At 40.6% G+C, this 12,020-nt stretch overlaps 1 protein-coding gene across 1 annotated transcript in view; it reads right to left on the bottom strand.

Moving 5' to 3' along the window:
* The window catches only part of ZCCHC4 (zinc finger CCHC-type containing 4), a 101,669-nt gene extending 89,794 nt beyond the window's left edge, over positions 1–11,875 (bottom strand). Inside the window, exons 1-3 of the mRNA XM_007952564.2 lie at positions 11,845–11,875; positions 11,057–11,175; positions 10,091–10,173 (exon numbers count right to left, since the gene is read on the bottom strand). Coding sequence (XP_007950755.2) covers positions 10,091–10,173; positions 11,057–11,175; positions 11,845–11,875 — 233 coding nt within the window. The remainder of the gene's footprint in view (positions 1–10,090; positions 10,174–11,056; positions 11,176–11,844) is intronic.
* Positions 11,876–12,020: the final 145 nt, after the last annotated feature.

Here is a 12,020-nt window from a genome sequence, read left to right as displayed (position 1 = left end):
TCTGTACTCACTGTTTTCGTTCAGGTTTTTCCATTAGTTGGTGCCTAATCCACTTCTGTATAGTTCCTTTCAAAGCTCAGGGTTCCAGGATTATCTTCTGTATGTCTGTCAATTGGTTTTTCTTTTCTTTGTTGAAGAGGGTCTGTGTCGCTTGTCTGCCTATTCCTCCATCTTACCAGAAGTACCCCCCACACACCCTTTTTTTAAGTGGTCTAAAGAATTTGTGGAATTTAAGAAAACTCCTATGGTTTCAATGGAACTACACATGAAACTGTATTATAAAAGCTGTGATCTTAAGACAGAATCAGAACAATTATTAACATTTTTGTAGCTAAGCACAGTTTCATTTCAAAGTACCCAAGGAAGTAGCGAATATACACACTAAATGCCTACAATAAGAAATGAGCTTATCATGACAAGAATTGAAATGTTTCTATTCATATAACTGTTCTTTTGACAGCCTTACTTATGACTTGAAAGAAAATAGAGCAATTAGAAGAAACTGATTAGTAATTCAAAGTGAGAATGTCACAAGAGGAGAGGCCCATAAGATAGGAAATGCAAGTGAAAAGAACCAGCAGACACTCTTCAGCACCAGGAACCCTGACATTACCATAATATCTTTCATAATTAAAATCTAAGTGTTGAAGACTTCCATATCTAGTTATGATAGAGTAACAGACTAAATTTACCATCCTGTCTTTAAATTTTTTAAATAGACAAAATAGATTAAAACAGTTTTCAGATACTGGACAACCAGCAACCCAGAACAGTGAACTCCGAGAAGGAAAACAGATGAGGGAGTCATACAACTGCGTGGTGTATTGCCTGTAGAGAGGTGGAGCACAGAGCCAGCCCAAACAGAGCCCAGCCGGCTCAATGAGTTGATGAGGCACAGCTGAAAATTCTGGGAGGCGAAGGCAGCTAGCTACCATTTGTCTGTCGCTTTTTTGTACTGTGGTGGTTTGCACGTTGCTGTGAGGCTGGAAGGTGTGCCACCTGTATTTCAAATGCCAGCAGGGCCACTGATGATGGACAGGTTTCAGCAGTGCTTCCAGACTAAGACAGACTGGGAAGAAAGAGGGGCCATCCAATTTTAAAAGAACTGGCCACTATAAACCTTATGAATAGCAGTGAAACACTCTCTGACATACTACTGGAAAACTTAAGAATAGCAGTAAAATATCATCTGATACCATGCTGGAAGATGAGCCCCTCAAGTCAGAAGAGACTTAAAATACGACTGGGGAGGAGCTGCCTCCTCAAAGTAGGAAAAAAAAAAAAAAAACCTCACTGCTGTCAAGTCAGATCCAACTCACAGCGAGCCCTCCTTGGGTTTCTAAGGCAGTATAATTTGGAAGTAGATTGCCCAATCTTCCTTCTGAGGGTTTGAAGCATGAGCCTTTCTGGTTAGTAGTCAAATGCCTTAGGCACTACACCACCAGAGCTCCCCCTCAAAGTAGAGTTGACCTTAATGACACAGATGGAGTAAAACTTTTGGAACTTTCATTTGCTGATGGGCAAAACTCAAAATGGGAAAAAATAGCTACAAACATCCATTAATAATCAGAACATAGAATATACGAAGTATGAACCTAGGAAAATTGGAAGTTGTCAAAAATGAAATGAAATACATCAAGATAATGTCACAGGCATTAGTGAGCTGAAATGGACTGGTACTGGCCATTCTGAATCAGACAATCATATGGTCTACTATGCCAGAAATGACAAATTGAAGAAGAATGGTGTTACATTCATCCTTAAAAATAACAATTCAAGATCTATCCTGAAGTACACTGCTGTTGGTGATAGGATAACATCCATATGCCTACAAGAAGACCAGTTAATACTTCTGTTATTCAAATTTGCACACCAAGCAGTAATGCCAAAGATGAAGAAATTGAAGATTTATACCAACTTCTGCAGTCTGATATTGACCAAACATGCAATCAAGATGTATTGATAATTACTGATGATTGGAATGTGAAAGTTGGAAACAAAGAACAAGCACATGCAGTTGGAAAATATGGCCTTGGTGATAAAAATGACTCCAAAGAACGCATGACAGGATTTTGTAAGACCAACAACTTATTCATTGCAAATATCTTTTCTCAACAACATAAATGGCGACTCTACACATGGACCTTGCCTGATGGAATACACTGGAATCAAATGGACTGTTGTTGTTACATGCCATCAAGTCATCTCTGACTCATAGCAACCTATCATTGGGTTTCCGAGGCAGTATCACTACGGTATCACTGTGCTCAAGTGTAGCAAGTGGAATTGGCTCAGGACAGGCGATGTTTCGTTCTGCTGTGCATAGGGTCAGTATGAGTCGGAGATGACTCAATGGCACTTAACAACAACAACATCACTATGGTAGTAGATCGCTCAACCTTCTGGTTAGCAGTCAAGTGCTTCAGGCACTACGCCACCAGAGCTCCCTCAAATGAACTACATCTGTGGAAAGAAGCAATGGAAAAGCTCAATATCATCATTCAAAACAAGGCTAGGACCTGACTGTAGAACAGAACATCAACTGTTCAGACACAAGTTCAAGTTGAAGCTGAAGAATCAAAACAAGTCCACAAGAGCCAAAATATAACCTCGATTATATCCCACCTGAATTTAGAGACCATCTGAAGAATAAGTTTGATGCACTAAACAATGACGACTGAAGACCAGACAAATTGTGGGATGGTATCAAGAACATCAGGAGCTCCAGTAGTATAGTGCCTAACGCATATGACTGCTAATCAAAAGGCTGGCAGTTCAAACCCACTGGCCACTCCTTGGAAGGAAGGTTGGGCAATCTACTCCTGTAGTGATACTGCCTTGGAAACCCAAGGAGGGATCACTATGAGTCAGATCAAGAACATCATATAGAGAGAAAGCAAGCAGTCACTAAAAAAACAAGAAAGGAAGAAAAGGTCAAAATGGATGGCAGAAAACACTCTGAAACCTTTTCTTGAACTCAGAGTAGCTAGATTGAATGGAAGAAATGATGAAATAGGAGCTGAACAGAAAATTTCAAAGGCACTTTGAGAAGACAAAGTAAAGTTGTGGTGTAGTAAATTACATGAGATGGCTTTTCTAGCCATGGTGTCTGTAACTCCCATTTTGCCGTGAATAACTGAGTAGCTGCTTGTTAAAGTCATCCACCTAGAGCAACACAAAGCAAAGTGGGAAGTTCTCTCTCTCTCAGGTGTATAGAATTCTGATGTTGGTATTGGTTAGTTTGGCCACTCTGCCAGGCTCAAAAGGAGCCATCCTGGAGGCAGAAGGAGTCTCTCTGACTGCTGCCTGAGAAAGATGAGCTTCTGAGAGAGACATGCTGCTGAGAGAGAGATGTTCTGCTGAGAGACGTGCTACTGAGAGAGACTGTTGGCTGAGAGATGGCAGCTAAGAAAGACTGAATTGAATTGTAGCCTATTGCTTCCCTAATAAACCCCATAATCTTTGAGTTCTTTGTGGCCACTGCAGTGAATTATCGAACCCAGCAGAGAGGTGGGGGGTGCCGTGGGAGGAACAGCTGGTGTCAACATTAGAGAGAGGGCTGGAGGGTGGCTGCATGTCAGGCCTCACAGGAGTAGGCACTGGGCTGCTGATGGTGATTCTGTCCTCCTCGTATGTAGTTAGAGGAGGTAAGAAAATGCAGCCTCCTTGCTCCTTTGGCAAAAGTATTACAATGAAACGTGCAGAGACCTGGAAGCAGAAAATGAATAGGGAAAAACACATCCAGCATTTCTCAAGCTGAAAGAACTGAAGAAAAAATTCAAGCTTTGAGTTGCAATATTGAAGGATTCTATAGACAAAATATTGAACAATGAAGGAAGCATCAAAAGAAGATAGAACATAGAAAGTCACTGTACCAAAAAGAATTGGTGAATGTTCAACCATTTCAGGAGGTAGCATATGATTAAGAACCAACGGTATTAAAGGAAAAAGCTGAAGCTGCACTGAAGGAACTGGCTTCAGGAATTGACAGAATACCCACTGAGATGTTTCAACAGATAGATGCAGCACTGGAGGCACTTACTCACTTACGCCAAGAAATGTGGAAGGCAGCTACAAGGGCAACTGACCAGAAGAGATCCTTATTTGTGCCCATTCCAAAGAAAAGAGATCCAAAAGAATATGGAAATTATTGAAAAATATCATTAACATCACATGCAAACAAAGTTTTGAGATAATTCAAAAACAGTTGCAACAATGTATTGACAGGGACCTCCCAGAAACTCAAGATGGATTCAGAAGAGGAAGTGGAATGAGGGATCTCATTGCTAATGGCAGATGGATCTTGGCTGAAAGCAAAGAAAAATACACCAAGCATGTGTATTGAATCCACTATGAAAATGGACTAAATCTACCCAATTTCAAAAAATGTTTGATAAACTGCATCACAAAGCAAAATCAAACCACCCTACTTCATCACTTCTAAGATGTTTATTTTCTCCTATCTTAACACGTGACATCAAGATATGACTTAAAATTGCCAGCTAAATGGAGGTTATGATGCAGCTGGGCTGCCATAACAAAGTACCACAGAGCCATGGCTTTTAAACAACAGAAATTCATTGTCTCACAACCTGGAGGCTAGCAGTCTCAATTTAGGGAAGATTCTCTCTTTCTCTCTCTGCATATAGATGTATCTTCACATGGCTGTACTTCCTCTGTGTGTGTCTCTGTTCTCTTCGCCTCTAAGGACAGCACTCAGATTGGATGAGGACCCATCCTACTCTTGTATAACTTCATGTTAACTGATAACATCTTCAAAGATGCTACTTCCAAACAAGACCACATCCACAGGTAACAGGGATTGGGACCTCAACATAAATTTTTGGGGGACACAGTTCAATCCTTAACACTGCCCATGTGCAAACCTGGTCCAACCACTTCTCATCACTTTAACGTGGAGTGTAACTGCCATCATGCTATAATTCAACACCAAAATGCAGTTACTGTGATGGACAGAGCCCCTCACAAAAGAAGCAATGAGGGGCTAGTGAGACAATCTGCCCACCGCACAGGACTGTCAGAGGCATGAAGTTTAATTATTTTTAAAAGAAGGAAAGAAAGAACACTAGTAAGTGAGCATCCACTCATCTGATCCATCTTCAGACCTTGTCCAGCACCGCTTTCCTTTTTCTCCCTCAATTATCTTTCCAAAACCTTTACTGCTAGTTGATTATTTTTTTACAAAAGATAAAGTAAGATCTTGTATATTTCTTGCTATTCATCACCATCATCATCATTCAACAATACTGCTTTAAATTTAACATTCAGACACATGATTTTTTCAATGTTTCACAGAAAACATGAGAATATAAAGAGCTATGGATTACTCAGCAGGCCCTCTTTTTTCGTGTTTACTACACATACGCCGAGGGGAAGAAAAACTTCATTCCGCTGCATGGCTCAGCAGGATTCACAAACTGCAGGCTAGCATTTTCAAATGTCATTTTTATTGATCTCCATTTGAGGTGCCACTTGCCTTTCCTGGAGTAGACAAATTCTGTTTATGGCATTTCCCTAATAGCAGACCTTGAAGTCTAAATGAGCACTGGAAAAACAAAACCAAATGAAACAGCAACTAAACAAAGCTATGAGGAGCCACAGAAATTAATGCTGATCATAAGGACTCCAAAAGGTTTCCCCTAAAACTCCACAGGTCACAAGAAGGCTGACAACATACCATGTAATAGAAGAATGACATCTTCCAGGACATAACGGACAGCTAAAAAGTATAAGGAAAGACAAATCTCGGCCACAAAATGTAAATCTGTCAACTGAACGCATAAAACATAGAACATGGTTCAAAGAGTCAGAAGGTTGGGAAAATGATTCTCAGATCCTATTCTGTAGAACCTAGAGACTCTGTGCAGCACTGCCAGTATCAGCAAAAACCCAGTAATCAAGACCAATTTATTTTGCTAGCGACCATCATTCCCTCCTATGATTTAAAATATAAATGAATCAATGAAAAGTGATTGTTATTCCACAGTAACAGAAAACGAGTTTGCTTTATAAAATAGGTATAAAGATTAAATACATTTTAATACCTTCAAATATAATAATTATCTAATAAGCTGACTTATGAGTTACATAGAGTTAAATTATCCAAGTTAAAATAATTACGATCTCAAAATGAATAAATAATTACAATCTCAACTAACAGTACATTATCCTCAAGTTCACAGCAAGTCCAAGCTGAAAACACAACTAAGAGAGGAAGTAATTTATTAAGCTCTTGAACTTACACTTTTTTATGTTAAGACACTAAAGCTTTTAGAGGAATGACTGATTTCAAACTTTTTACTCCATAGAAAGGTGTAACTAAAGCCTAGTCCTACCAACTGGTCCTGAGGTAGTGCCAACAGCTTGTGGCAACTACCAGCCTGTAGGTTGACGGTTCAATCCCACCCAGCAACACCACACAAGAAAAGCTCAGCAATCTGCTTCTATGAAGATTACGGCCAAGAAAACCCTATGGTGCAGTTCTACTCTGTAACACTCTGAGTCACCATGAGTCAAACTGACCACAGCAATGGGTTTGGTTTTCTGTTTTGGGGTGTTTTTTTTCAGGAGCATCAATGATAAATTGATGCACTGAAATCAATATTCCATTTCAAAAGTTTACACTTCTATCCATCCTCAAAACCTGATCATATACCACGTCCTCACCCAATGCCTGTGCTGATCAACCCATGCACTAGTTACAGCTGACTTTTCTGAGCACTTAAGTCTTTTCTAGGAGCTCTGGTGGCATAGCACCTAAGGCATCTGGCTGCTAACCACAACACTGGTGGTTCAAACTCACCAGCCACTCCTCAGAAGGTAGACTGGGCAATCATCTTCCATAGTGATACCGCCTCAGAAACCCAAGGAGCAGTCGCTATGAGTCGAATCACTCGATGGCAGTAAGTTTCAGTAAGTAGCCTTTTCTGTAGACACTGATGGCACTTAACACATTCTCCTTTGCATTTAGAATCTTTGTATATATCTCAACTCCATTATTATCATTTCAAGTTCTTTTTGAGTCCTCAACTAGTATTTGCTGAATGAGTAAATGGTTAGAGGGATGGATGGGTGGTGGAATAGAAGCTTCTGGCCACAAAATCCAAGGTTATGGATCTGGATCCAGATTATTTAAGATGTTGAAAATCATTAAGATACTCTCAAGGACTAGCTCAAGAAAACAGATGAACTAATGGCCCCTGAGAAACAATATTTTGGAAATTCTTTATTCATATTTCAGCCAGAACACCACTTATATGTTCTAATTAATATTAAATAATATATTTCTAGATTTCTTTCTCAAAAAATCATTGTCACAGTACAAAGACAAGAACAGAAGTGGTTCAGCTCTCAACCAAAAGATTCATGATACAGAGGAGCAAGAAGATCATCTAGATTTTGTTAGAGAGTTTAACTGATCATCAGTACCTCTAAGTATTGTTGTTGTTATGGGCCATCGAGTCAGACCGGACTTATAGCGACCCCTCCTTGGGTTGCCCAGGCAATATCACTACAGAAGTAGATTGCCCAACCTTCCTTCTGAGGAGTGGTTGGTGAATTTGAACTGCCAGTCTTTTGGTTAGCAGTCAAGTGCCTTAGGCACTATGCTACCAGAGCTCCTTCCTCTAAGTATTAGCATTACAAAAATACGCTTGTCAGACTGATAAAGGCAGAGCACAAAACTATGTATGACATATGACTACAACCTTGCAAAACAAACCTTGCTATTGTTGTTATACGCTGTTGAGTCAGACCTGACTCATAGCAAAACAAACCTTAGAACAGAAAAAAAGACCAGGAGGAAATACCCTAAATCACAAGGTGAAGATTCAGATGGAGAAACCATGGGGAGATAGTTTCTACTTTTCACTTTCTGTGTCTTCAACAGTCTATTTTATTTCATTATGATACTCTCATTCGAGTCTATCTCTATAATGCTGTTATGAATTGATATGTGGCCCCAAAAAGTATGTGCTGTAAATCCTAACTTCTAGGCCTCTGGTTATAATCCTCTTTGGGCATGAGCTGTCAGGTTAAAGAGGCAGGATTAGTGTAGGGTATGTCTTGAGTCAATCTCTTACAACATATAAAGGAGGGACCAGAGATGGGGGAAGAGAGATGCCAAGCCACAAGAAGACTGCCCAGGAGCAGAAGCTCAGAAGTGACAAGGACCTTCCTCCAGAACTGACAAAGAGAGAAAGCCTGCCCCTAGAGCCAGCATCCTGAATTTAGACTTCTCGCCTCCTAAACTCTGAAAGAATAAATTTTTGTTTGCTAAAGCCACCCACCTGTGGTATCTGTGTTTACAGCGGGCTAGAGAAGTAAGAGAAATGCATTTTATCTCCTTAAATTAAATCACAGCACATTATATATTACTTCCTTCTTTTATGTTTAAAAATGACATTTTAAAATCAGAGAGACATTAAGTTGGGGGTCACATCTTAAGTCATTCCAATAGTATGAACCTGATGAACTAACTTACTTATTCATTTCTTCATCTAAGTAAACCACCTCAGCAGATTAACTCATAGCACATGTAAGCACGCAGCACGGTGCCTAGTTCACTGTTGTTGTTCGGTGCTGTCGAGTTGGTTGCAACTCATAGGCACCCATGTGCAACAGAATCAAACAGTGCCTGGTCCCATGCCATCCTCACAATTCTGCCATGCCTGAGCCCATTGTCACAGCCCAGCTCACAGCAGTACTCAATATGTATTTACTCCCTTTTCAACACTTTTTACTGACTCAATCCCATACAGTAAGTAGACATCTACAATTAAGTACTGTTGTTGTTATTAGGTGTTATCAGGTCATCTCCAACTTGTGCAACACAAGGAAACACTGCCCAGTCCTGAGCCAGCCTTACAATCCCTGCTATACCTGAGCCCATCGCTGCAGGCACGTGTCAATCCAGCTCATTGAGGGCCTTTCCCTTTTGCACTGACCCTCCACCTTCCCAAGCATGATAGCCTTCTCCAGGGAATGGTCCCTTCTGACAACATGACCAAAGGAGTTAAGACGTAGTCTGGACATTCTCCCTTGCAAGAAGCATTCTGTCTGTACTGTAGTTTAGGGAAAATCAAGTTATCTTTAAGAAAAATCTCCTCCAAAGAACTTTAAAACCTATGAAGAAGTTCAAAAATGACATTTTGAATAGATCTCAACACTCCCTTTCTACTCAGCATGGATAAGGTCTCAGAATCCTTCCAAACACAGCAGCCAGGCTGCCTGAACAGATGAGAGAGAGAAAACCCATTTGTCATCTGCATCCCAGACCCCGGGCTTTTTAAAGAGAAGTTAAATCACTGTCTGCTAAAGGGCTGAATTCTTTTCACAAGTTTGCCAAAGAAGTAAATCTATGACTGAAGTCCAACTAACCCATAATGAATACCCCAAGGACTGCCAGAAGAACAAACACACAGGAATGGTCCTCGGAAGCGAGGATGGTGAGACTCCACCTGTTGTACTTTGGTCGCGTCGTCAGGAGGGATCTGTCCGTGGAGAAGGATATCATGCTGGAGAAAGCAGAGGGCCAGCAAAAATAAATAAATAAATAAAAGGAAGACCCTCAACTCGATGGACTGACACAGTATCTGCAACAAGGGGCTCTAGCGTAGAAAGGACTGTGAGCATGGTGCAGGACCTGGCAGTGTTTTGTCCTACTGTACCCACAGGGTTGCTGTAAGTCAAACAACTTGATGGCACCTAACAACAGCCATCACCCAATAAAACATTTTAGTAATGCAGATTTAAAAAAATAGGTGCTTACACTGCTATAAAATTTTTTGGTTCTTTTAGTATTTCAAAGAGCCCTAGTGGCAGAGCGGCTAAGCACTCATCTAATAATTGAAAGGTCAGGAGTTCGAACCCACTAGCTGCTCCGCAGGAGAAACACTTGGTAGTCTGCTTCTGTAAAGATTTACAGCCTTGGAAACTGCGTGGGACAGTTCTATAGCATTGATATGAGTCAGAATTAACTTGATGGTAATGGGTTTGGTTTTGGTTTTTAGTATTTCCGAAAAGAAACATTGCAACTAACACATAAAGAAAAATGACACTGCATCAGTACCTTTCCACACACTGCATTCGAGTCAGAGGAGGCTGACGTCTTCGGTTACGAGCTTCTCGGGCAGCAAGTGTGGCTTGTGACAACTAAAAAAGAGTACATAGCTCATGTCATAGACTGTGAAACTTGCTCACATCCTAGAAAAACTGGGACTATATTCTGACTTCAAATTCAAGTAGCTCAACATTGTCAACAAGCATTAACAGAAAAAAACTTAAGCACAGAAAAGGGTCGAGGGAGATTCGAGAGAAGTTTATAGCAATACCCAACATATTAAAGCACTGAGAGATTTAACTCTCATGGTGATGTTAAGGGATCTTCAGAAAGTAGGAAATAAGACTGTTTCCCAATAAACCTAACAAAGCTAAGCATTCTCTAGTGAAAAGACCCAGAAATTTTCATTGCAGCTGAATCCAAGATACCAAACTCATATCTCAATCTCTAAGTGCTTTCATAGGGCCAATCAGTAGTTGCATAAAGGATGTTCATGAGGTGTTTTTTAACACTTTCTGGAAATGATCATGAACTAGACTGTTTAAGAAGGAATCTGTATTTGCAAACAGAGGACCAGCCACCCGATGTTAACACCTTAGAGAGTCCTCAGGGGAGCAATGCTTTTGAGGCAGTGGTTCAAAACACCAGTCATCAGTGTTGTTGTTGCTGGGTGCTGCCAAGCTGTTTTCGACTCATAGTGACCCATGAGACGAAAGTGCTACTGCTGCAGAGGGTTTTCCTGGCCATACTCTACAGAAGCGGTCTGGGCTAGGTCTTCCTCCCAAAGCAGCTGGGTTCATATACAAACTCCAGTTTCCCATACCAAAAAAAAAGAGAAAAATGTCATCCTCATCTCTCTTAGAGATTTACCTCACATAACGTACAAAGTAACCATAATTTTATTGGTTTAGACATTCTCAATACAACTGTCATGTACATAAAAAATAAAAATACACATCCAAAAAGCTGATATACCTTTTCATCTTCCCATTGAAAAAAATTACAGTCTTTCCTATCTCTACAGGCGGAGCAGGCATAAAACCTCCTTGTTTCTTCTTTCCCTCGGTTCACCTTTACAAACAGAAGAGTAGGTCCTAGTTCAGAACAGGAAAACAACATGTCAAACAGCAGTTATCTACATCAAGTTACTAGCTTTCCAAAAAAAAAAAACAAAACCGAACTCACTGCTCACTGCCATCGAGTGGTTTCAAACTCATACCAACCACCATTGGATTTCCAAGGTGGTTAAATCTTTAGGGAAGTAGATTGCCCCATCTTCCTTCCGCAGAGCGGTTGGTGGGTTTGAACTGTCAACCTTCTGGTTACCAGTCAAATGCCTTAGCTTTCACTGTCCTTAAATAGAACTTGTTTCATACACAATTTGTCAAAATTCTATCCACCACTTTGTGATACGTCTTTTTCCTCAGCCACAACATTCAAACATTGTCTACTCACTATAAATAGGTTTCAATCTTTAAAAATTGCTCTCTCTAGAAAGAAAATGCTATTGTCAGTATAGCCGCTGTCCACAGGATGAACGTCACAGGCCAGGGTCCTGAAGTTAAAACAAGGAGGGGGTCCGGAAAACTGAGCACGCTGCCACCTCCCGCTCCGTTATCTTTTCACGGACAACCTGAGGTTTCAGGGTGAGAACACTCTCCCGGCAACTTAGAGAAAAATTGGGGCTGGTTTCCAGGCAAGAACTCATTCTTTCGTTCTCCCAAACTTTTATTTAAAAGACAACACGGCAACAAATGAAATACCACAGCACTTGGCACCGACACTTAGTCCCATATATTCGCTTTGCCTTTACTCCGCCTTCTCCCCAACACCCCACCGACGCCAAAACAATAAATGAAAGAGAGATGCAACAGCCCGGAAACCAAACCACACAACAGGAACTTTCTATAATCGTTTCTCAAGGACGTTGTAAACTAAA

This window comes from Orycteropus afer, unplaced genomic scaffold, assembly GCF_000298275.1.
Source record: "Orycteropus afer afer isolate SDZICR_OR568_19922 unplaced genomic scaffold, OryAfe1.0 scaffold00346, whole genome shotgun sequence".
In the NCBI taxonomy this organism is placed as follows: domain Eukaryota; kingdom Metazoa; phylum Chordata; class Mammalia; order Tubulidentata; family Orycteropodidae; genus Orycteropus; species Orycteropus afer.
The sequence above is the reverse complement of the archived record's forward strand: the minus strand, read 5'-3'. Positions and strand labels throughout refer to the sequence as shown.